The sequence below is a fragment of the Apaloderma vittatum genome, unplaced genomic scaffold, assembly GCF_000703405.1.
Source record: "Apaloderma vittatum isolate BGI_N311 unplaced genomic scaffold, ASM70340v1 scaffold2130, whole genome shotgun sequence".
Taxonomy (NCBI): domain Eukaryota; kingdom Metazoa; phylum Chordata; class Aves; order Trogoniformes; family Trogonidae; genus Apaloderma; species Apaloderma vittatum.
Window position 1 is genome coordinate 1 of NW_009694881.1, and position 22,506 is coordinate 22,506.

The 22,506-nt window shown below is 37.0% G+C and overlaps 1 protein-coding gene across 1 annotated transcript in view; it reads left to right on the forward strand.

Annotated features, from left to right (window-relative positions):
• The first annotated feature begins 5,854 nt into the window (after window positions 1-5,854).
• VRK1 (vaccinia related kinase 1) overlaps window positions 5,855-22,506 on the forward strand; it is a 28,027-nt gene continuing 11,375 nt past the window's right edge. Inside the window, exons 1-10 of the mRNA XM_009869032.1 lie at window positions 5,855-6,011; window positions 7,526-7,581; window positions 11,927-11,996; window positions 12,392-12,479; window positions 14,689-14,797; window positions 14,940-15,032; window positions 15,957-16,089; window positions 16,973-17,093; window positions 18,101-18,159; window positions 19,274-19,452. Coding sequence (XP_009867334.1) covers window positions 5,855-6,011; window positions 7,526-7,581; window positions 11,927-11,996; window positions 12,392-12,479; window positions 14,689-14,797; window positions 14,940-15,032; window positions 15,957-16,089; window positions 16,973-17,093; window positions 18,101-18,159; window positions 19,274-19,452 — 1,065 coding nt within the window. The remainder of the gene's footprint in view (window positions 6,012-7,525; window positions 7,582-11,926; window positions 11,997-12,391; window positions 12,480-14,688; window positions 14,798-14,939; window positions 15,033-15,956; window positions 16,090-16,972; window positions 17,094-18,100; window positions 18,160-19,273; window positions 19,453-22,506) is intronic.

Sequence of the window (22,506 nt, forward strand, 5' to 3'; positions counted from 1 at the left end):
CCTCTGGGGCCCGCTCGGGCCCTGTTCCTCCCTCTCGCCTGCTGCCGGGAGTAGGGAAGGCACCTCCCTCCGCCCCCTCCTCGTCCCAGAAGTATTTCCCTGGGCCTTTGGGATGGGGGTAGGTGAGTAAGAGCTCCCTCAGTTTCACCGCCGGGGTTTGCTACACCCCCACCCGCATTCATAGGCAGTTAGCTTCAAGGCTGGTGGCACCGGGCTAAGTTGCTCTTCCTTCGTGGTAAATTTTTTTTTCGCTAAGGCGAGGTGGAGTAAAAGCTCTGCTCAGTGCCACTTTAGAGGTTTGTCACCTTTAGGAGCCTCCTAGTGTGACTGACAAACAAAATACTGGCCTGACTAGGAGGCGTTCCTGAGTTTTGCTTAAAAATAAACCTAACTTTTTTTTTTTTTTAAGTGCAAGCCTTCAAATAAAAGTCTGTAATTTTAGGATCAGAACAGGCCTGTTGTGTAAGAACCGGGCTAAGCTGGTTTCTCTCTGTCATTGGCTGTGGTTCTTCTTCACTTCCTGTTTCTTGCCATTTGCCATCCTTGTTTAAGACTTATTCAGTCGCAAGCAGACTGAACCCTGTGGTTTTCTTTGGTTTGCAATTTGTGCTTAAGACTTTTATGAATTCACAGGGAATTCATGTGTCCTTTTTATCATCAACAAAAGTATAAAAGCTGTTGTGAAGCTTCCTGGGGTTATTGTGTTGAAAGACTTGTGCCTTCCTTTGTATAAGCTGTCCACTTAATTCTTGGGGATAATCCCCAAATGAGATAGGATTCCTAATGAATTTCAGAACTGCTGATTTTTATACAATGTGCCAACTTCTCAAAAAGCCTTTAAATGTCTCACTTACAGGCATAGGTACTTGCTCTTAGTTTGGTGGTGAGGTGATCTGGCGTGACAGGTGATTTGGTACCTTCTAAAGCTTTTTGTGTTCCTTATGGCAATAATAACTATCTGAGTGGTGCTCAGGGTTTTCAGGAGAACCTTAAATACTGTTCAAAAAAAGAAAAGGTATTATCGTAGACTCATAGAAGAGTTTCAGTTGGAAGAGACCTTCAAGAGTTTCAGTTGGAAGAGACCTTCAAGATCATTAAGTCCAACCTTTGTCCTAGCCCTATCAACACCACTGAAATTAGTTAGCAACACAGTGATCTCTCTTGTAATTAACTGTTTCCTATCTCTGAACAAGCTGCATTGTGAAATTTTACAAAATCATCTTGGTGTGGTTAAAGGGGAAAAAAAAAAAGCATTCATTTTGCCCTGTGTGATACAATTGTGGTGTATGCTTCTCATTAATGGTGCTCCACCAACGTACATTAATTCATTTGTCTAAAAAGAAAGACTTTTGCTTATTTCTTGCGGAAAGAAAACACCTCTTCTTCCACAAATACCTGTATTTTTCAGATGTCTTAACTGCCAGGAAGTGAGATTATAGCGGTGCTCAAAAATGTAACACAACAGTAGATCAGTCACAAAATGTGCAGCTTATGCAAGAAAGTCTTTGTTCACTATCTACCCCATTTGATATTACAAGTCACTGATAGATATTTCAGGTAGTTTTTTTGGTGGTTTTTTTTTTGGTGATCCCTCCTATGAATCAGTATTCACAAGTCTTGAAGTGTCATGTTCTTTCTTTCTCACATCTTGAGCAAAAACTTGGGTTTGGTTTTGCTTGGTTTTAGTTCGTTTTTTGCAGACAGACTTAGATGTCTTGCTATGACTGATGAACAGTATTAATGACGCATAGATTTCAGGTATTGCTGGGACTGCTTATTTATGAAGGAGGAGCACAGGTCACCAGCAAGCCATCTCTGTGTTGAGAATAAAAATAGATCCTACTGTGATAAACAAGCATAAAAATGACAATTTCCAGAGAATAAAAGTGGAGGATCAGAAAGAAACCAGTCTGACTTACCACACAGTGGAAAATACTTCCTTCAAAATAAATTGGATTTACATTAATTTCAGAGTTTTATTGAGAATGGATGCCAACAAAATTTGAGAAGTGGCTATTTGTATTTATTCTAAGAGTTTAAGTATCGCTAGAGTAGCAACTGTTGCAGACAACATTTGTAAAGATAACACCACTAATAGCACTATTGGTATAAAATTGTCTGCATAACTGAAGTACAGTGTATTCAATTTCTTCCAAGATGTTTTATTAGTGAGAAGCAGGAGAAATAGCCTTTGTAGTACTAAGAGGCTTTTGGAGAGGGTTTAGACAAATAGATTTCTGTTATTCATACTTGTTGGTAGCAAAATCTTTTTTTTGAGCATATTGTAGGCATATAAAATGCTGCTGTTTACAATCATGCGCCTTGAAAATCGTTCTTGCCAGATACCTTAACTAAGTAGGGTCAGGTCTGTTTGATACTTGAATGATAGTGCAGTACTTGACATCTACGGCACTCCATTTCCAAGGACTTCACCATGGTTGAAGGCTCTGATGAATTAAGCTTCACAATATCTGTGGGGCAGAAAATATTTCCATTTGCTGATGGGGAGAGGTAATTGAGATGCAGAAAAGTTAAAGATGATTCTTTTTTTTTTTTTATATGTGAATTTTTAAAGGTGACTTATGGGAGAAGTATCATAGAATAGCTTGGTTTGGAAGGGACTTTAAAGATCATCTAGTTCCAAACCTTCTGCCATGGGCAGGGACACCTTCCCCCAGATCAGGCTGCTCAAAGCCCTCTCCAACCTGGCCTTGAACACTTCCAGGGAGGGGGCTTCCACAGTTCCTCTGGGCAACCTGTTCCAGTTTCTCACCACCCTTGCAGAAAATAATTTCTTCCTAATATCAATATTTAAGCTAGATCTTTCGATTTGAAACCAGTAACCTTTGTCCTGTCACTACAGTCCCTGATAGTGAGTCCTTCCCCTTTTTTACTGTAGGCCCCCTTTAAGTACTGGAAGGCCACTAAAAAGTGTCCATGGAGCCTTCTCCAGGCCCAGCAGCCCCAACTCTCTCAGCCTGTCCTTACAGGGGAGGTGCTTCAGCCCCCTGATCATCTCTGTGGCCTCCTCTAGACCTGCTCAAGCAAGTCCATGTTTCTTTTGTCTTGGAGGCCCCAGAGCTGGACACAGCACTGCAGGCGGGGTCTCACAGGAGTGGGATGTAGCTGACTCCAGTTGTGCAACATACAGTAGGCAGCTCTACATAGTGTTCGCTCGTTCACAAGTTTCCTGATGAGCCCCTCATGTTTGCTGTATTGCGAGTTGAAAAACGCGTAGAATGATAATATTTGCACTAACATGCTACTGACACTGACTCTTTTCCTTACTTTTTTTTTTTTTTCTTCCCAGTTCTATATTTTCATGTAGAAAATTTTTACAGTCTCCAGGTGGTTTTGGTTTCAGTCAATAGAAGATCCTTGAATGGATTTATCCAAAGAAATGTGGAAGCATGTGCAGCCATTGCTTAAATATTTCCACGGATAACAGCTTTTTTGCAAGAGATTGAGTGCTTGATATTGTACATGCTGCCCATTGAAAGCGATCAGTGTTTGGCACCTATGGCCTACTGATAGTTTGACCAACTTGTAAGTAGGCACAGTGCCATCTTAACAGATGGATATGAATATAGACAGCCAAGAAACCATGTATGTGTATCTAGTGTATTTGTTAAAGGCAGAGTTCCCAGCTGGGGACGTTCAAACTTATGTCCATTTTTAATTTTTGCTTTTATGGATAAAGGGAAGTTGTCATTAATTATTTTTTAAAACTAAATACCTTCAGGCATACAGTTATTGACCATGTTAAACACATACATACACGAAAAGGGAAATACCAGCTCCTTCTCTGATTCTCTTGAGGAGCTATTTTAAGTAAGCTTATTTCCCTTTCAAGCGAAGCAATTAGCAAGAGTCTCCCTGTGAATGTCAAAGACATAAGATGTATCAATAGTTTTATTTCATTGGTTTGCTAGCTTTTTTGAAAAAGAGACTACAAATTTTTCTTCTACTGGGCAGCAATCTCTCCAGCATTCAGGCACCTAAGTGCATCTGTCCAATTCTCGCTGGGATTATTTGCAGTAACTCAGAGATGAAGATATTCAGTCCTTCAAGCTGTTTCCACGTCTCTTGTATTGTTCTTAGCTTGAGGACGGTATGCTCCTTTTGTATATGTTTTTATACTTTAGGTGGCTGTGACTGTGATCGTGTCCCACATGTGAGTCATTAGGCAACACTGCTGATTCATGCACTTTCTTTTTCTCCTCACCTGAGTCACACTTGGGGCTGAAACTAACTCAAGAGCACTGCTGTCTTTGAAATTCTTGTGCTAGTTGTTTAGTTTTTGTGCTCTTATGTTGGGCTGAGCCTCATATTTACTCCTCCGAACTCTGGCTTGGCTAACTTGGGGAGACATGTAAACCACCATTTGATCCCCTCAACAATTTTTAAGCTCCACTCAAATGTTGTTTAGCTGTTTACCTAAAACAGGCCACCCACCAGTCCCCTTTGCATTGAGCTAAAGTGAGCTCCTTTGCATTGTTGCCAGAGCTCCTCGGGCACATCACCTTTGCCCACCTGCATGACATCCCCCATGTGTTGCCTGGTCTAGTCGAGAGGTGGCGTCCCTGCCCATGACAGGGAGGTTGGATTAAATGATCTCTAAGGTCCCTTCCAACCTTGGCCATTCTATGATTCTATGACATATGCAGGGATTTATTCAGTCACTTTCCAGCCCTAGGGGTTTGGTCAGTCACGGCTGCAGACTTGAGTATTAGTGGACAGAATAACATTTTCAGGAAACTTGACAGTTATTCTTGCATTTAGTAAGTAGAGAAGTGGGTATAGGCTGGTCTCTTCAGATGTCGCTTGAGCGACAGACATTATTTAGGGAAGAAAATTTCCTGAAGATACTACCCAATCAGAAAAGAGGCTTGTAGAGGGGGGAGCGCTTTCAGAACAGCTGTCATAGTTCTGGATTTTCCTATCTGGGAAATAAAAAAAAACGTACTAGAGAAACATTAGAACTAAAAGAGGAAAACTGATATTAAGTAACTGCATTTGGCTTGGGGATATTGTACTCTGTAGCTAGACTAATGCAAAAAAGATACTTTACTATCCAGAAACTTGGAGCAGGTTGTCCAGAGAAACTGTGGAAGCCTCTTCCCTGGAAGTGTTCAAGGCCAGGTTGGATGGGGCTTTGAGCAACTTGGTCGGGAGGAAGGTGTCCCTGCCCATGGCCACGGGTTTGGAACTAGATGATCTTTAAGGTCCCTTCTGACCCAAATCATTCTATGATTCTGTGATCTCAATATAGATAGATACATACTAGTTTGTGGAGGATTACTAAATGCTGCCCTCTGAAAAATACAGACTTTCATTTTTTTATTGTGTGCAGTTATATAGGGGAAAAAATCATTAACTCTTTGAATGGCTTAATTTTTTACAGCCTCATATTACTATGAGTAATATGAGGAATGCCTCATATTACTAAAGATTTAGACTGAGTGACACTTTCAATTTGCGAGTTTCACTCCAGGAAAACTGATGAACTTTATTTCATTAGTTTACTTTTTTTCAAGTTTAGACCTATGATTTGTTGTGGTTGATTGAGTATGATAGGTTGTGAGATTGTTCTAGCATGTATTATACAAGGTCTTTTCTTTTGAAGATTTTTGCTGTCAGATATTTTTGTGATGCCTTGAAAAATTAGTTGATTTTCACTTAGAATTCGTGCCAATGAAACGACTTAGAGTGCTTATTTTGAAGTATCTTTTTAGTAACATATTAAACAATCCATACTTTTCTATGCTTCTGTTAGATTCCTACATAAAATAAGTCACATCAGCATGTGACCTGTCCCTTTTTTTTATTCTTCCATCCTCTTCCTACAGGTAAAATGGCATATAATAAGAAGACTGCTGGAAAAAGAGCCCCTGCAAAAAGGAAACTTGCTGAAGTGTTTTCTCTGGGTGAGGTTCTAGCAGATACATCAAGAAAAGAATGGAAATTAGGTGTCCCTATAGGGCAAGGAGGCTTTGGACGCCTATACCTTGGTAAGTGTAGTTGTCTTTGTTAATGCTTTAAAATGGACAATGAGAGGTTTATCTTTGTTCAAAGCAATGAAAAACTGTCCCTAAGTTAGAAATGCAGAGTGTCCTCAAGTCATCTTTTTTACTAGAAACTTAGCTTGAAAAAAATCACAAGAGTTGACAAATGGTCATTGTAAGCACTATGGCTGTATGAGATTCCAATGGTAGTTCATTCATTCTTTTAAACCAAAATCTTCATTACTTTTTTAGCGGTGGAAGGATAGTTTAGTATTTATTTAAATTTGATTTTTGGTCTGGCTGAAAGAAGGGATATTTGCATCAGCGTCTTTATGAATTCTGAACTGAAACTCTCTAAGCATATTCTATGGAGGCTACAGATTAGCCAATATTTTGGCTGGTTTTGACTTTGGTGCTGCTTTTGACTTTTTCATTGTGTTGTGAACTTCATGTCAGAAGTCATACACTTTTTTAGGTAGCCAGTGGTCAAACCAAATTGAAGTGTTCAGTGTTACAGTTTAAATCGTCAGCATGGATCTTGTTTTGCAGTGCTGTTTATTGAATTGAAGGAAAACTTCTTTTAGCAGATAGTTTTCCGTACTTAGTATCTCCGTTATTTGAACAGATGAACCTCAGGGCATTAAAAAAATGATTACTGTTACTAATTTTCCAAACAATTTTGAAGGAATGAAATTTAATATGATCATGACCATAAGGTACATTTATGGTCTTCCTCCTCTTGGTGAAAAAGTTGCACTGAATTCATACTGAGTGAAAAAAAAAAAATTAAGAATCTGTCCGGTTTTCAAAATGAACAGACTGCAGCATAAGTGGATTAAGGAGAAAAACAGGACCAGTAGGTGGCTTCTTGCCAAAGAAGCTCTCTTCTACTTACTCAGCCTTGTTCAATGAGCTACTAAATTTACTGAGGCTGAAGTTCCAGCTCATTCGAAGGGTATAGTTCTTCCTGTTAAGAACTCCTGCATTGTTGAAGCCAAAGCTTACTCTTTGTTTGCTTTCCCATCATGTGCACAAAGCTGTGTCCTAACTGTTCCTGTACTTTGTGCTTGCCTAACTTGATGTCCTTCATACCTATATGTCCTTCTGTCACAAATATTAACAGCTCAGTAGCAACAGAAAGACGCTTTTCTATCTGTGGCATGCAAAATAGTAGAGAGAATGTGTTTTTCATCTTTATATCCACAACTGTATATGTTCCTCACAGTCCTAGAAAATGAGAGAAATGCTGTTGACTGGGAAAAAATTACTGATTAATAAAAATAACTCCTTTATTTAGTAAGCTGTCTGTTCTCCTCAAATGGAAGGCAGAATGCAAGACCGTATCCCTATAGAGTAGTCTTGCCATATAGAGTAATTCTCTTACCAAAGTCTAAGGTACTGATATATGTTCACATCGGTACTTAATTGATTTGTTATTTGTTTGTCCATGCTACATTTCAAATAAGTGTATGTTTTGTGATGGTTTTCTCTCCTACTAATAAATGCTTCTTTTTTAACAGCTGATATTAGTTCTTCAAAGTCGGTTGGCAGTGATGCACCTTACGTTGCGAAAGTGGTAAGAGAGCGTTTGAATCTTCATGACTTGAAAATGTTTGTTCTAGAATAGCATATGTAATTTAAAATATGTTCCGATTGAAAATAATATGATTGCACGGTGCTGTTTATAATGAAAGTGTGGCAATACAGAGGAGCACTGCTGAGAATTGGGACTTCTGTGTGTGAGGGTGGATAATGGAACATGAGCGGAGTTGAGAAAGGTTCATGGAATGGCTCGGATTTTGTTTCATTTGCTGCTTCTTGAAAACAGTTCAAATATCACAAAATGAATGAAATCTGGCTAGCTTTTGGAGAATTTCTGTGATTCAACAGTGAGTCTGTGTGAACTGTTGCTCACCACTGGATGTTGGTAAGCTGACAGATGGCTTGGGAGCAGAAACAGCAAAGCTTTGATTCCTGTGGTCCCCACAGATATAAAGTCCTTTAAATGCTTTGTCATAAAGCACATACGTATTCTAATTTCTATTGCATTAAAATGCTGTTGACACATATTTTTAATCTAATGATTAGAGCAAAGAAGAGGCATTGTCGATAGCTCATTTTTAGCCCATTGTAGCAAATCAGCAAATTCTTTTTATTAGTTGAAATTTTCTTATGTTTTTAATCTTAAATAGTACTTTAATTTGATTTGGCTGTAGTGTTCTCTTTCTAAGATATGAAGTATTTTTTTCTTAATTTTTACTAGATTATTTTGTGTAGATCCTACTATTACATATGATTCCCTGCTAATATGAGAATAGCCATAATAGATCCAGACTATTCATTACCTTGATGGTACTTCTGGTCCTATGAAAAATGCAAATACCAGACAACTGTGCAAGAACGTCACAATGCAGAAAAGTAGTTCTTCAGCACAGTTCAGAACTGCATGTTTTAATATTTTTATTTATTAAACGCTATGATGATACTGAAATGCTTTACTGCAATAGCTGGCCACTTATGTAAATGTGATACTACTTTTAACATTTGTTCCTGAAACTAAAAGATCAGGTTAATTTAGAATAAAATACATTATTATTAGTATATGCCTTTAATCTTGATATTTATATCTGCTGACTACAGGGAAATACTAGAGTACTAGTGTTGATATATCGTTCAGGCACCCCCACATACTGCTGGTGATGACCCTCTTTCTGAAAAGTTGTCGCTTGCTGACAAAAGCACTGCTCACAATGCAAATGTCAGGCGACGACGCTTTTGCCATTGACGCCCTGCTTCTGCCTTCGCTGTTTGTGAGCGGGAATTCTGCACAGACCGGGAGCCCCAGCCCGCAGCTGTTACACGGCAGCGCCTGCTTCCGTGTGTCCAACCTGTGCCGCGGAGGGCAGGACAAGGCGTGTGCCTTACGCAAGAGCTGGGGCCTGGTCTAGAGGCAGGTGACAGGCGCTCAGGTTATCAGCGTTGGCTCGCCTGTGAGAGGTGTTGGTTCCCGGTTAGTGGCTCCTTTTGGGTTTGAGTTGATCAGGAAGCAGAGTGCGATTTAACTTCCACGGAAGCGTACACTTGCTTAATAGCATTTGACTTGCTTGGAAAATTGTCAGGCATTAGTTTATGCTGCATACAGTCACTGTCCTTCTCTTTCTCCAAGTTTGAAACCTGTCCATCTGCTTCTCCTCCACACTGGGCTCTGAGTATAGGAAGAGCTCTTGTAACTTTGGGGTTTCTTTTATGCTGGATTCACTTTGTTGCAGCACTTTGTACATACCCCCATTGCTGATCTCTCAGGCGACTACTCACTTTTAATTGTCTTTTATAATGTTGTCTTTATGGCAATAAGGAGTAGCCCCAGTCCTTGTGCTCCCTTCACAAATGACCCATAAACATGGGTTTATGCATCTACAGTCTAGTATAACACAACTATGAAGAAGGGCCTGGATGATTCCTAGCTGATCCATCAGCTGAAGCTTTGAACAATTATTAGTGTTTAACAAAATACGTGCTTCTATAGTAATGTTCTTCAAATTAAGCTATTAAAGCAGAATGGAAATTGCCTTAGTCTTTGACATATCCTCATAGTATTGATGTCTGAGCAGTCTGAAATGAATCACAGTTTTTATTAAAAAAAAGAGCTTTTTAACATGTGGACCTTTCAGATGTCATTGTTCAAGAGTGGGTGCAGAGTTTAATAACACTTCATTAAATTGCTGACTGAAAAAGACCAGAATTCTTACAATACTACTTGAAGAAATTTGCTGGATTTCAACATGTACTTCATAATCTCTTCCATTATGATATCTTTTCTAATTAGACTTTAATTTCAGTTTTGTAAATCGTATTTAGAATGACCCTGGGCATAAAGTTGTAGAAATTTGGATTTGAAGTCTTTATGGTTTTAGCATATTCATATTATAAAATGACTAGTATGGCAAATATTGGATGTCATTGCGTGGCCCTTTTTAACATAGTGTATGCATTTATTTATTTTTATGTAGAATTAGTGATATTACAAGGAAACAGCTTCATAGTCAACATAAAAATCTGTTTTTTGGTTAAATCGTATATCCATCCCCTCAAGTATGAAAAGATACAGGATTTTCAGAATTTGCTCCTACTAGAGAAAGATACATTTTTTTTTCCTTTTCTTTTTTCTTGGCACTGAGACATAATTTTTTGCGGAATAATTATTTAAAGAAAAATATTTTAAGAATTTTTAACACCTACAGTTTTTCACTATTTTTAGTAAGAAAATAACATTCTTCAAACATACTTAAATTGAATCAAAATAATATATATGATTTACATCCTAGTTAAGTTAGAGTATTAATGGACTATGCTACACAGAAATAAGTGAATAGATAAGGGCAGTTTAAAAATTCAGCTATTTAACTGTCCTCCTCTGTACGTATAATCTCTAGATCATTAATTCATTGTCCACAGTGGATGAATAAAGTGAAAGTAGAAATGCATGTAGCAAAGTTTATGTGCACTGATCAGTTTGTCTAGTTGTGGGTTATCTTCAGGCTCATGGCTTAAGTCTGAGTGTTGGTCCCACAAGGAGGGGCTAGAAAACTGTTGTCTTGGCTGTTGTCTGGTTTATCAGGGCAGTGCTGCTGGAGACAGGGAAGTGGAGATAGGGGGTAGCTCCGTAACTGCGTATCCAAGCCCAGGAGCGGTGCCTGAGTTGGGACCTGCTCTCATTCTGACCACTTTTCCCACTCTGCCGCTGAGCCGAGCCGTGGGACACGCACTAAAGCCCACGTTCATCCCTGTGGTTGATCTCTTCACGTTGCTTTGTTCACGTCAGACAGGAGTAAACCTCTGTGAGCTGTGGTGCAGTCTGGCCTTTAGCAATTTCTTGGATCACTACATCTGCATTTAAAAGTTACAATTAAAACTATTTCCGATTGACATTATACATCTTGGAACTTTTGCTAATATCATGCCATCGTATTTTTTCTGAATTTCTTTGCCTGTAATCACATACCTTTTTTTGTTATATTTTTTTAAGAGTGGGATATTCCAAACCAGGTATTTTTATGGGATAAATTTGGACATACTTGAGTTACTAAAGTAAAATAAATTGCTTAAGCTTATGTCAAAATCAATAATCTTAAAATTGCAAGAGCTGAAATATTTTTTTTCCGTTTCTGTGCTAATTTCTGGAAAAGTGGAGTCAAAATATTTGCCCATTTGCAGTTCTTACAGTATTTCGAAGCTTTGGTGTTTTCAAGCTGATTTCTGTCTTGCACTTTACTTGTAAAACACTGTTACTATAGATTTGTCCATACAGAATGGAACTGAAATACCTTATGTTAGCTTAAATACAGGCTAGACTCTGAAATAAAAAATAGGTGTACTTATGATTTAGTTTAAAAGAAATTATGAAATGCTCTATAATTTTTGCCTTGATCAACTGATGTATGAAGGAAAGAAAATACCTTATATTCAGCAAGAATTCAACTTTTGTGATTTTTCCATCAAATCATTTCAGATGTTATTTTTATTCTAACCAATGGCTGTTGCAACTGATGCAATCCAGCCTTAATCTGGAAAATCTGGGATAATAAGTGTTGTTTAATGTTTTCTGCTAAACTTCTGCTGCCAGTTATTGGTAATATTTCTATATATTTCAATTACTTTGTTATTCTTTAATCTCCTGTTGTGGGAAAGGATTCTTTGATAGTCTTAATGCTAAGCAATTTATAAAAAATAACTTCTCTAGAGCCAACCTTCTTTTATAGAAAGAACATACTCTTATTGAATTTATCAGCACTGGATAGAGCATTTGAGCAAGAATATGCTTTTCTAGGGTGAATGTTACATTTGTGAGCTTTTAGTAATTATTAGGCACTAACACAGCAGTTTTAAATTTAATTTTAACTTAATTTTAAATTGTCTTAAAGGAACCCAGCCAGAATGGACCTCTTTTTACTGAGTTAAAGTTCTACATGCGAGCTGCTAAGCCAGAAGAAAGTAAGCAGTCTATTAAAATGTTTTTAATGAGCTAATGGCATTTAGGGAAATAGAGCCTACAGGAGTAAGGTTGAACTTTAAGAGAATCTTTTTAGGTCATTTTCAAAAGTATTTTTAAATTGTTGAAATCTAAGTCAGACATATAGTAAAATTAGGAGGATTTGGTAATGTGTTCTTTATGATTGTGCTGATGGTATTGTCTAAATCAAAATTTTATTTGCATCTGTGTCCCTGCAATGGACACATTATTAACTTTCCAGTATGCTTTGCATACAAATTTCCATGAAATAAGCAGCTCACATGTATGCAGAAACTGTAAGTGACATGAGTATTCCCTTTCCATGTAAGTCTTTACTAATGTGAGTTTGTGAACTTATCTTTATTTGTATTTTCAGTTCAGAAATGGACTAAGTCCCATAAACTGAAATATTTAGGTGTACCAAGATACTGGGGTTCTGGCTTGCACGAAAAAAATGGAAACAGGTGAATATAGCTTTTTTTGGCATATACTGGCATTTATTTCATCCATATCCCTTTTAACTTAATTTACTTTGTAATGTATTTCCAACTTCTCTTTTTATTGTTCATTTCTGCTTCAAATTTTCCTGTTTGTAACAGGGTGTGTTTAAGGAGGAGATGAGTAGTAGACCACATTTTGTTTGTACTCTTACTCATTTTTTGTACTCTATTGTGATCGTAGTGACTTAGTTGCCACTTGTCTCCAATGTTGCGGTTACAATGATGCTCTATGTATGTGGTTTAGAAGCTTGTCATATTTGAATGAAGATAAAGTTGACTTCTAATGTGTAAATCTTTGAATAATTACATTTGAAGTTTTTCTTGTGTGTTGGTGTTTTGCTAATTGGCCTGGGATGGAGGGAGGAGTCCCACAGAAAACGACACAGACACCAACAGAAGGGTTGGCTTATTTTACTGTCTATTACAAGAATAAGGCAGTGCAAGCTTATTATACTCTAGTTTTAAGCAGCAAGAACAAGCAGAGTAATGCACCTAACCATTTATATATAGAGTTAGCGATAGTTATTAGGAAAGATCCATCACCAATCGCCGTAATATCATCATCCAGATCTGCAGTTGCTGGGGAGCCCCTGTTGCAGCGAGGATTCTGGAGAACCATCCTGGCGATTGGGAAGTCCACTCGTAAGTGAGGTCTCCAAAGTCGCTGCAAGAGGGTCCAGCTTTTATACTATTACAGAATCTTACATAACTTCAAATACAGGAACGTCTGATGTTGTCTGCTCTGTTGGATTCCTTCCACAGCCTGGCCAGGGCTAAAGGAAGAATACAAGGGGGTCTCCCTATCTGTTTCAGTTGTTACTCACGTATTTCTCACCCAAGCCAGACCTGTGGTCTCAGGGTCTTGTAACAGGCTTCTGACAAAGCAAAAGGCAGCCCCCAGCCCTGCACTTGGCCTTTAGCTAAAGAAAGGTCCCTCTGCTAGTTCCCGCTACACGTTTAGTGTTAAAGCAAAGCTTTTACAGATTGACATTGGAATATATATATACACATGATAAAATAGATTTATCAATACGTTGCATGTGTGATTAATACTGTGTAGTGTGGGGTTGTGAGGTTCATCTATAGATTGGGGCCTATGATTCAGGCCCTAGCGCTTCAGGTGTGCACGTAAAGAGTATTTTTGCTCACAAATATAAAGGACATAGAGCTCTCACTGAATTTATTTTGTTTTCCCTAGGGCTAGTTTTTTTTAAACTTAATCTGTGAGCTAGAATAATTGCTAGTCTCATGTTAAATTTGTCTTTAGTCTAGGGATAGTTTTTAGTATTGTTCCGTGTCATAAAGGGTTTTTATTACTTGGTCTGACATGTTTTGCTCGTTGATGTAACAGTCCTTGTTTCCTAATGGGCTCTCTCTATCACTGTGCTGCAGAGGACTTTTAGCAGTTCTCTGGCAGCTTGCAGCAGATCAGGCTGCTTGGTGCAGACCACTGCCCAGGGTGATTGATGTGTGTGCTCTACCATGTCAGAAATACCGTTGTTTCAGTAGGTTCCCAACTTTAAAACTAACCTTATGTAAAGACACCATTAATTTGGAGAAGCTAAAGTAAATATAACAAAATCATAGTTTTTTTCCAAGTAAATTTTTCTTTCAATTCAGTGTTTAATGCATGAGAGTCTTTAATAGAGCTACTATGAGCACTTCAGTAACAGAACCAGTTTGGCTATAGCAGTGAGTATCAGAACAACTTGGGCAAGTGAAAGATTTTTGGTTTTAATAATAGGTTAAAAAAAAATCATAAAAGCTTTCCAGAAATTTTTTTAAGTAACTGTGTTAAGTCACTTAATCATTTATAAAGTAAAAAATGTATTTCTGTAAGTAATTGATGCTTGGTTTATACTTATAGTGAATTACAACACAGATGTTTTTCTCTACATGTGGGTACTTCATAGCTAGCCAGGAATAAAAAACTTGTTTCTTTTGATGGACAAACTTTTGACTAGCTGTTATAAAAAAGTTAAATATTTATGTAGGACATTAAAAAAAGTTGAGTATTTCCTGTGTGTGTTCTGTGTACCTGCAGTTTATCTTTTGGGAGATGTTTTCAATCAGTAATTTGTTAATTGTACAAATTAACACATAGATAAAATACTTTGCTAAGTACAATTCAGTAACTCTGCTATTGTTTTCTTTTTTCCCCCCTTGAATTTAGTTACCGTTTTATGATAATGGACCGATTTGGAAGAGATCTTCAGAAGATGTATGAAGAGAATGCAAAGCGATTTTCCCATAAAACTGTACTACAATTAGGCCTGAGAGTAGTAAGCTTTTAAAACCATGGTTTTTACAATCCGACTTCCCTGTGTTAGTCTTTCGCTTAAATCACGGTTTTGGGCTGAATACATGTCCTCTGCTGGGTGGAGCTGGGTACTGCATTTATATGACTGCATTTTGTTTTGTTAGCTTGATATTCTGGAATATGTCCATGAGCATGAATATGTACATGGTGACATCAAGGCCTCAAACCTTCTTCTGAGTTACAAGAACCCTAATCAGGTATTTTTGATGCATTTTATTCCTCATGTTTTAAACCTTTTATTTGACAACGCATGGAAGTGCTTTGAACCTGTGAAATTTAGCAGAAGCTCATTTTTAAGAATTTATATGGTACCATTATTTCTGCTTGACATTTATATCTAGTTAATATTCTATGATTTTTTTTAAATGCATTTTGCTGGACAGTTATCAAATTGACTATTTGCCCTAAATACTATTCTAGAGAAATTCTCAAGATTAAAAAAAAATAAAATTGACTCTCAAATAGGTACTTGCAGGTGGACACTTTAAATTATATAGCATGCTGGTAAATTATGTTTGCCTGTCTGCATTGTTACCTCATTCCTTTGTTCAAGAAATCTATCAGATAAGCGTTCTGTTACTTGGAAAAATTGGTCTTTAAAGTGTTGACTGTTCCACTTGATTTCTAAAAGTCTTTCATTTTTCTACATTTTTAACTGTCTTTACTATTCAAATGCTGTGCATTAGAGTTTCAGAATTACGTATGTCTTCTTTTCCAAATGTTTTAGCTCTTAAGTAAGTTAATCTCAGTTCTCTTAAAGTAACTGGTGTTAGTGAGAAATAATAGCATGCAGTAATATTCAAATGGGACAGCTGACTTTAGACAAGGTAGGACAGTAAGTGTACTTACAGTTGTCTGAACTGTTATTTTTTTAATTTTATTTTTGCATTTAATCTTGCTAGTAATGACTGACTATTTCACAGTACTTGTCCTCTGCATCAGCATGAAACTACTTCCAAATCAGACTGCTATATGGAAAGCAACAAGACTTAAAGTCAAAAACTCACTGTTTTTATTACTTTAAGAAATTCTGAGAATGGTTGAGAGTTACATTTATTATTTGTGTATTTTTTTTGTATTTATAGTTCTTTAATCTTAGAATTCTTTGTGAAAATTGCTAGGTGTATTTGGTGGATTATGGACTTGCCTACCGATACTGTCCTGAAGGAGTTCACAAAGCATATAAAGAAGACCCTAAAAGGTGTCACGATGGAACTATTGAATATACCAGTATTGATGCACACAAGGGTGTGGGTAAGGATGTAAAACTTTGTCCTTGGCAATAGGCATTTGTGTGTCCATTTTATAAACACAAAATACTTTGTTGCATTGAGTTTTATAAATAACCAGGTTTCTGAATCTATAAATATTTTTTTCTTCTCTATGCACTCTGCTAACATTTTTCTTTTTTCAATTTTTTCCCATTTACTAAGTTTTACTTTGATACTAACTTACTGTGGTTTTAACATAACTTCCCTAAATAGATTTCTTCGATTTATAAAGACTGTTAAGATGTTTAATGTATTGCTTTTTATTAACCAAATAGAAATTGAATAGGCTTATGATATCCTGATATAAAAACAGCTCCTGTTTTCAGGAGATAGTTTCCGTTATCAGTGTGAACAATGTTCCTTCATATTTGGCAAAGATGCACAATATGCTGATCTATTATTGCCCTCCGTTCAGTTTTCAGGCCACAGAATATTTCAGCATTGTGGAATACTTTTTTTCAGGAGCTGTGGTTTCAGTCTTACTACCTTTTTATAGAAGAAGGGAATTAAAAACTGTTTTGAACAGAAAGTCAATCATTTCACTAACTTGCTCTTTTTTTTCCACAATTGGAGTACTTAAAAAGCTTCCCAAATTGGGATAACTGCAGCATGTCATCCCTGAGTAAAAGAAAGAGATTGATAAAGGAGTTGAAAATGAAGTTGTCTTTCTCGATGTAGGGGCAATATTTTTTCCTTCCGTGTTTTCATGCTAAAATAAAGGCACAAGAAACAGATACAGCAGTGTGACATTGATAGCACTGGCTTTCTGTTGTCTTAACATGTTTAGCATTCTAACTGTTTTTAGACTATGTGTGCTTTATTATCTGCTCTTATAGTTCTCTTTTTATGTGTGCATGTCTATTTAGCACCATCGAGACGTGGTGATCTGGAGATACTGGGTTACTGTATGATTCATTGGCTTAGTGGCTGTCTGCCATGGGAGGATAATTTGAAAGATCCAAATTTTGTCAGAGACTCAAAAATCAGGTAAGAAACTACTTGTTTTCTTTCTCTTTTGAAATCAAAAATAGGAATGAAAATGTCATAATGTAGAAATGCTTTGTACTTTCACTATATTCACTTTTGGTGAGTAGGCTATTGTTTTGTATTATCCCCTCCAAGTTTCCCTTCTTTCTGTCTCATGCTTTACTTGTACTGTTCTGTTCTGTCTTTTGCCAATGTGAAATGCTTGTTTATCCACCACTTTAGAATACTGCCATGGTTAAGCCCTGAAAGCACTCTTACCAGGATGCAGGTAACAAGTAGTCCTGCTTTACAGAAAGTGAACTGAAGCATGGAGTAGGAGTAGCCTTTATGACACCATACTCTAAGTCAGTGGTAGAGAAGAGCTGAAGGTGGATCTTAAATATTTGTCTTTGAGCACCATTCCAATTTGAGGGCTAGTAATGTGGGATTTTTGTGATTTTTTTTTTTTTTTTAATTTTCCTCACTGTTACATTGCTTTTTCTTCCCTGCACCCTGACTCCACCCTCTCTTGTCAGATATTTAATATGAAAAAAGCTGTCCTAGCACAGAGGTTTGTCTTACTAACAAGTATTTGTTATTCGGCTTCCTTATCTCTACTTTTAACACTACTGGCCTCTACCAATGTTAGCAAAGCTTGCCCCTGCTTCCCCCCAGTTGTTATTTTACTCTAAAAAATAACAGCTTGAGAAAGAGTCCTCTAGCAGGAAAAGGTGACAGCACTGGTATGTGATCACTGAAACTGAACCAGTTCTTTTCCATCAGTCTTCTAGTTGCTTGCTTATGTAAGAATCAAAAAAACTGACAGTGTATCAGATGGCCTGTCTGGGGTTGGTCAGGTTTTCAGATAGACTGTACTCCTAATACCAGCTGTACTAAGTCCAGCCACGTTTTTCTAGTAGTGTTTTTTGTCTCTGACAGTGACCTGAGCTAGGTACTTAGAAAGTCTTATCAGAACATGGCAAAACTCAAACTTTGAAACAATAATTTTGAATAATTTTGGTTTTCAGATGTAGAGATAATATTTCAATTTTGATGGACAAATGCTTTCCTGGAAAAAATAAACCAGGTAAGAGGAACGATTTTAAATTAAAATACTTTAGTTTGTACCATGTGGTAAACGTTTTCTAATAATTTGTTATAATGGCCTTTCTGAAAATAAATAAGTATTCCATCAATCTATTTGGGTGCTACCACTAAATTTTAGGCAACTTCAGACAATGGGCAGAGGCCTTGAAATTTGTATTTAGTTGGGGTACATTAAGCACATACAAGGGAAGGCTGTGCTGCTCTGTATCCAGATAAAACCAGCTCAGTTCAGTTGCTGCAAAAGATGAGTTGTCAGCCCATCAGCAGCTTTTTTCTTGAGGTATGTGTCTCAGGCATTGCACTCTCATCTATTGCTTCAAGTGCTCTTTGTTAACTTAAGTTTGTATCTATTTTTCTTCATGGTTGCTGATAAAAGTAATAAGTGGCATGAATTAGATTGTTGTCTGCAGCTGTATGAACTGCAGATGTTGTATTGCTTCTGACTAAAGACAGTATTAAGTATTTGTAGCCGTGAAATTTGTAAGTTTTGTATTTTGAATGTCTAAAATTCCATTGTAAAAAAAAGTGATGCAAACTTGAAGTCTAGAGTGTTTCTATTTGACATTGGTGATGATTTTTTTTTCCTTTAAAGCTGAGTATTAGAAATACACTTTCTTGGGATCTTAAATATTTATATCTAGCTACTGGTCATCAGAAGATAGTTTTCTCTGTCAGGTGTGACTTGTCTGGTTTTTCAGTCATCAGATGTTTCATATATTTTCGATATGTTTCAGTCTTGAACTGATGGAGTTCTGAGATAACGTTGAGTTTGCTTTTCAACATTTTAAAATACAGACGTAAGAAATATCGTGTAAACAAGCATCATTGGTGAAGATTGGCCCATTACATTTTTTATGACTGTTTTCTTACTGCAATGAGCATGAAAAAGACAGTCATGCTGTCATCACTGGGTAATGAACCGTAGTATAATTTTTTTCTAAAACGTGTTGTCCTAAAGTCGTAATTATGAGTTTATAAATAACTATTTCAAAAAAATAGCTAAGTAGTGCATGCATTTTTTCTGACTCTTGCGGTAAAAATGAACGATTAAAATGTTTTCAAAGAGAAATTAATTGGAGGTACCATTTCTTTAGATGAAATAGCCAAATATATGGAAAAGGTGAAGCTACTGAGCTATGAAGAGAAGCCTGTTTATCAGCATTTCCGGGAAATACTTCTGCAAGGTCTTAAGGCCATTGGGCAAAAAGATGATGGAATACTTGACTTTGGCTTGTCAGAGAATGGAGACTTGCAAACAAATCCCATACAAAAGGTTTTTACTCTAAAAATTTATGCCAACTTTTAATACATCTTTCTGAGCTAAATAAGAGTTAAAGTGGTATTGGAAGTAGGTGTAATAACTGTATCCAGTAGGAAATAAGCAAATAGTGAAATGTTTGTTTGTGCTTTCATAATAGATAATAAATTGGATAAGAGAATGTATGTGTATAGTTGTAAGGACTTAGAACTTATTAATTTTCCTTAAATTGGTTAAAACTCCAGACAGATCAAAATACATGTAAGGTGAAATAAGTCTAAGTTTTGTTTCATATTCATGTCTCTCTGTGACCAGTGCAAAGCTTAGTTTTGAGTATACATCTTTATGCTAGGTATTTGATTCTGGAATTCACATATTGAATTCACCGTGATCTAATATTTTATTTATGGGTCTTAACTAGTAGTAGGCTACAAATATTTTATTCCTTGTATTTGAGAAGCCTTAAACTCTAGACTTGAACTCCCCTTTGAATACAGCATAAGAACTTTTAAAGCTTTAGGGCAATTGTATGTTAAAGTGGTTTATAGTAACAATAAAAATGGTCGAATAATGGAAAAAATAAATTGTAGAATCAAAGAGTGGGTTGGATTGGAAAGGACTTTTAAAGGTCATCTAGTCGAACTCCCCTGCAGTGAGCAGAGACATCTTCAACTAGATTAGGTTGCTCAGGGCCCTGTCCAGCCTGACCTTCACTGTCACCGGGGATGGGGCATCTACCACCTCTCTGGGCAACCTGTTCCAGCGTTTCACTACACTCATTGTAAAAAACCGTCATCCTTATCTAGTCTAAATCTACCCTCTTTTAGTTTAAAACCATTACCACTTGTCCTATCACAATAGGATAATAATAGTAACAATAATAAAAAACCCAATAGTATTAACACCATCCTTCAAACTGCATTTATTACATGTTTATTGGCATCTGTTAATAATAGGTGGGAAGTTTGTTGGTTCCTTTAGCATGAACTAGGGAACTGAGAACTGTAATATAGGATAATAGCACAAGAGTTCTGCCTGCTTACTGACACGATCAGCAGTGTGTTGAAGACCTGCAAAAAGCACAAAAGAAAAGAAAGCTGTACAATTTTAAAGTCTTCTGAGGATATATGTCCAGCTTTTCTTCTTTTTACCGTGTAAATAGTACTTTGGCTGTGATCTTGATACTAATATTTTCTGCTGAACTGAGTGTAAAGATCTGTCCAAAAGGAGAGTTCATTAGCATATATTCTTCTGTTCCCCCTGTGGATCGACATGGCTTGAGACCTGTGTTTTGGGAAAAAAAAATTACTGTTTTTAATGGTTGATTGGTTTCTTTGCTGAATAAGTTGGCTTGCTGCAGAGCCAACATCTGTGACCTTTAATGTCCTTGTCCAGCAGAGATAGCTGGTGCACGTTTCCAATGGAATAAGATTTCAAAAATCTTATTTCTTTAGCCAGTATCAGTCAACACCATTCCCAAAGGGTGAGATAATACTTTTCCATAGATTCTTACCTATTAGCATCAATTAGGAGTTAACTTTTATATTGGGTTTTGTGGCTCGTGTTTTAGGCCTTTTTTTGATTACTTTCTTTAATTTGAGGAACCGTATGTGTGGTCAGCTTGCTCAGTTGTCACAAATATGTTCAAGCACTTACATAAAACGAGTGTTACTGTCCCATCTGAGTAAGTGTTTTCACCTGTCCACTTCATATTGCACTGGACTTGATGCCAGCTACTGCTAGAGTGTCCAGACAGAATAAGACTGTTTGTTTGAAATCAAGTTGACATAGCCTACTTGCTTTTGCCTAAATACTAGGGCAGAGGACTCTTCCTTCTGTGTTAGATTTTCTAGCCCTTGTAACAGCCGTGGTATATCCTGGGGTAGAAGATAGATTGTGCCAGTCCTCCTTTCAAGAATGTATTTTGTACTTTTTTTTAAGGTTAATGGAAAGAGGGTCTTCAGCGGGATGTCTTCCTTACCAGAATATATGTTTGGGAGCTCACGCTACCAGATTTCTCTTCCAGAGGGTATCCGACATTAATGAGCGGCTAGGAGAACAGGAAGGTGATTTGTGCTGGTTGAGAATAGCTGGAGACTTGGATACAAAGAGGAAGAAAGGAAGAATGTAGAAGGCTAATTAAAATTATATGTGCTTTCAGGTGACAGGAAGCTCAACTTGATGACTGCATGTTCTAAAGCACCAAATTGTGTTAGAAACTTCTTTCCATAAAGACAATTTACCACTGATCAGTAGCAACTTGCCTCTGAAAGCTGGTATCTTCTAGCACTTGCTGAATTTCCTCTGGCATGGTTAATGTCTAATTTGGAAAAGAAAAATTCAATCTGGCATCCATTTTTTTGAGAAGATGATAGCCTTTAATATAGAGTATTTATGGCACTTTGGCTGTACTGATCTTTTAATAACAACACGCCTTTAAGACACTTCTTAATTCATTTGGGTCAATCTGATGTTTCTTAAAGCAGTTTTATTCAGTGTTCTGAAGTTACATGATTTTGTAGCTAGGAGACAATATTTCTAGCTCCTGTGTAAATAAATTCTTGGAATGTAAGACTCTCCTGTGCTTTCAGCTCAGGTAGCTCATTGAGCCATGATGTGCATTGTGTGTTGCATATAACTGTGATTGTTCTGGAATCTGTCATTCTCCACTGCTGGTATCTGGCTAAAACTCACAGGTGTCTGCTGTATTAAAAGTTAATGTTTTATTTTCTGTATCGTGACTGAAGTTTCCCCAGATGTATAAACAAATGAAATGCAGTTCATAGTTCTGTTGGAGGTTGGGGTGTTTGGTTTATTTGGGTGGCTTTTTTTCTGTATAGTAAATGCATGTTGGTTTGTGTGTGGGATATTTTAGCATAGTTCTAGTAAAACAAGATAAGAGTACCATGTGTTGAAGGAAGTATCTTGGCTAAATGACTTAGGGCAATGACCACATCTTCCTTTTATTTGGTGCTGAATAGTTGCTTGGAAATATTGAGAGTAAACTAAACTGGAAAAATATGTATCTTGGTGATTGGTGGTTCCTTCAGATGTTCAGCTTCAAATGCA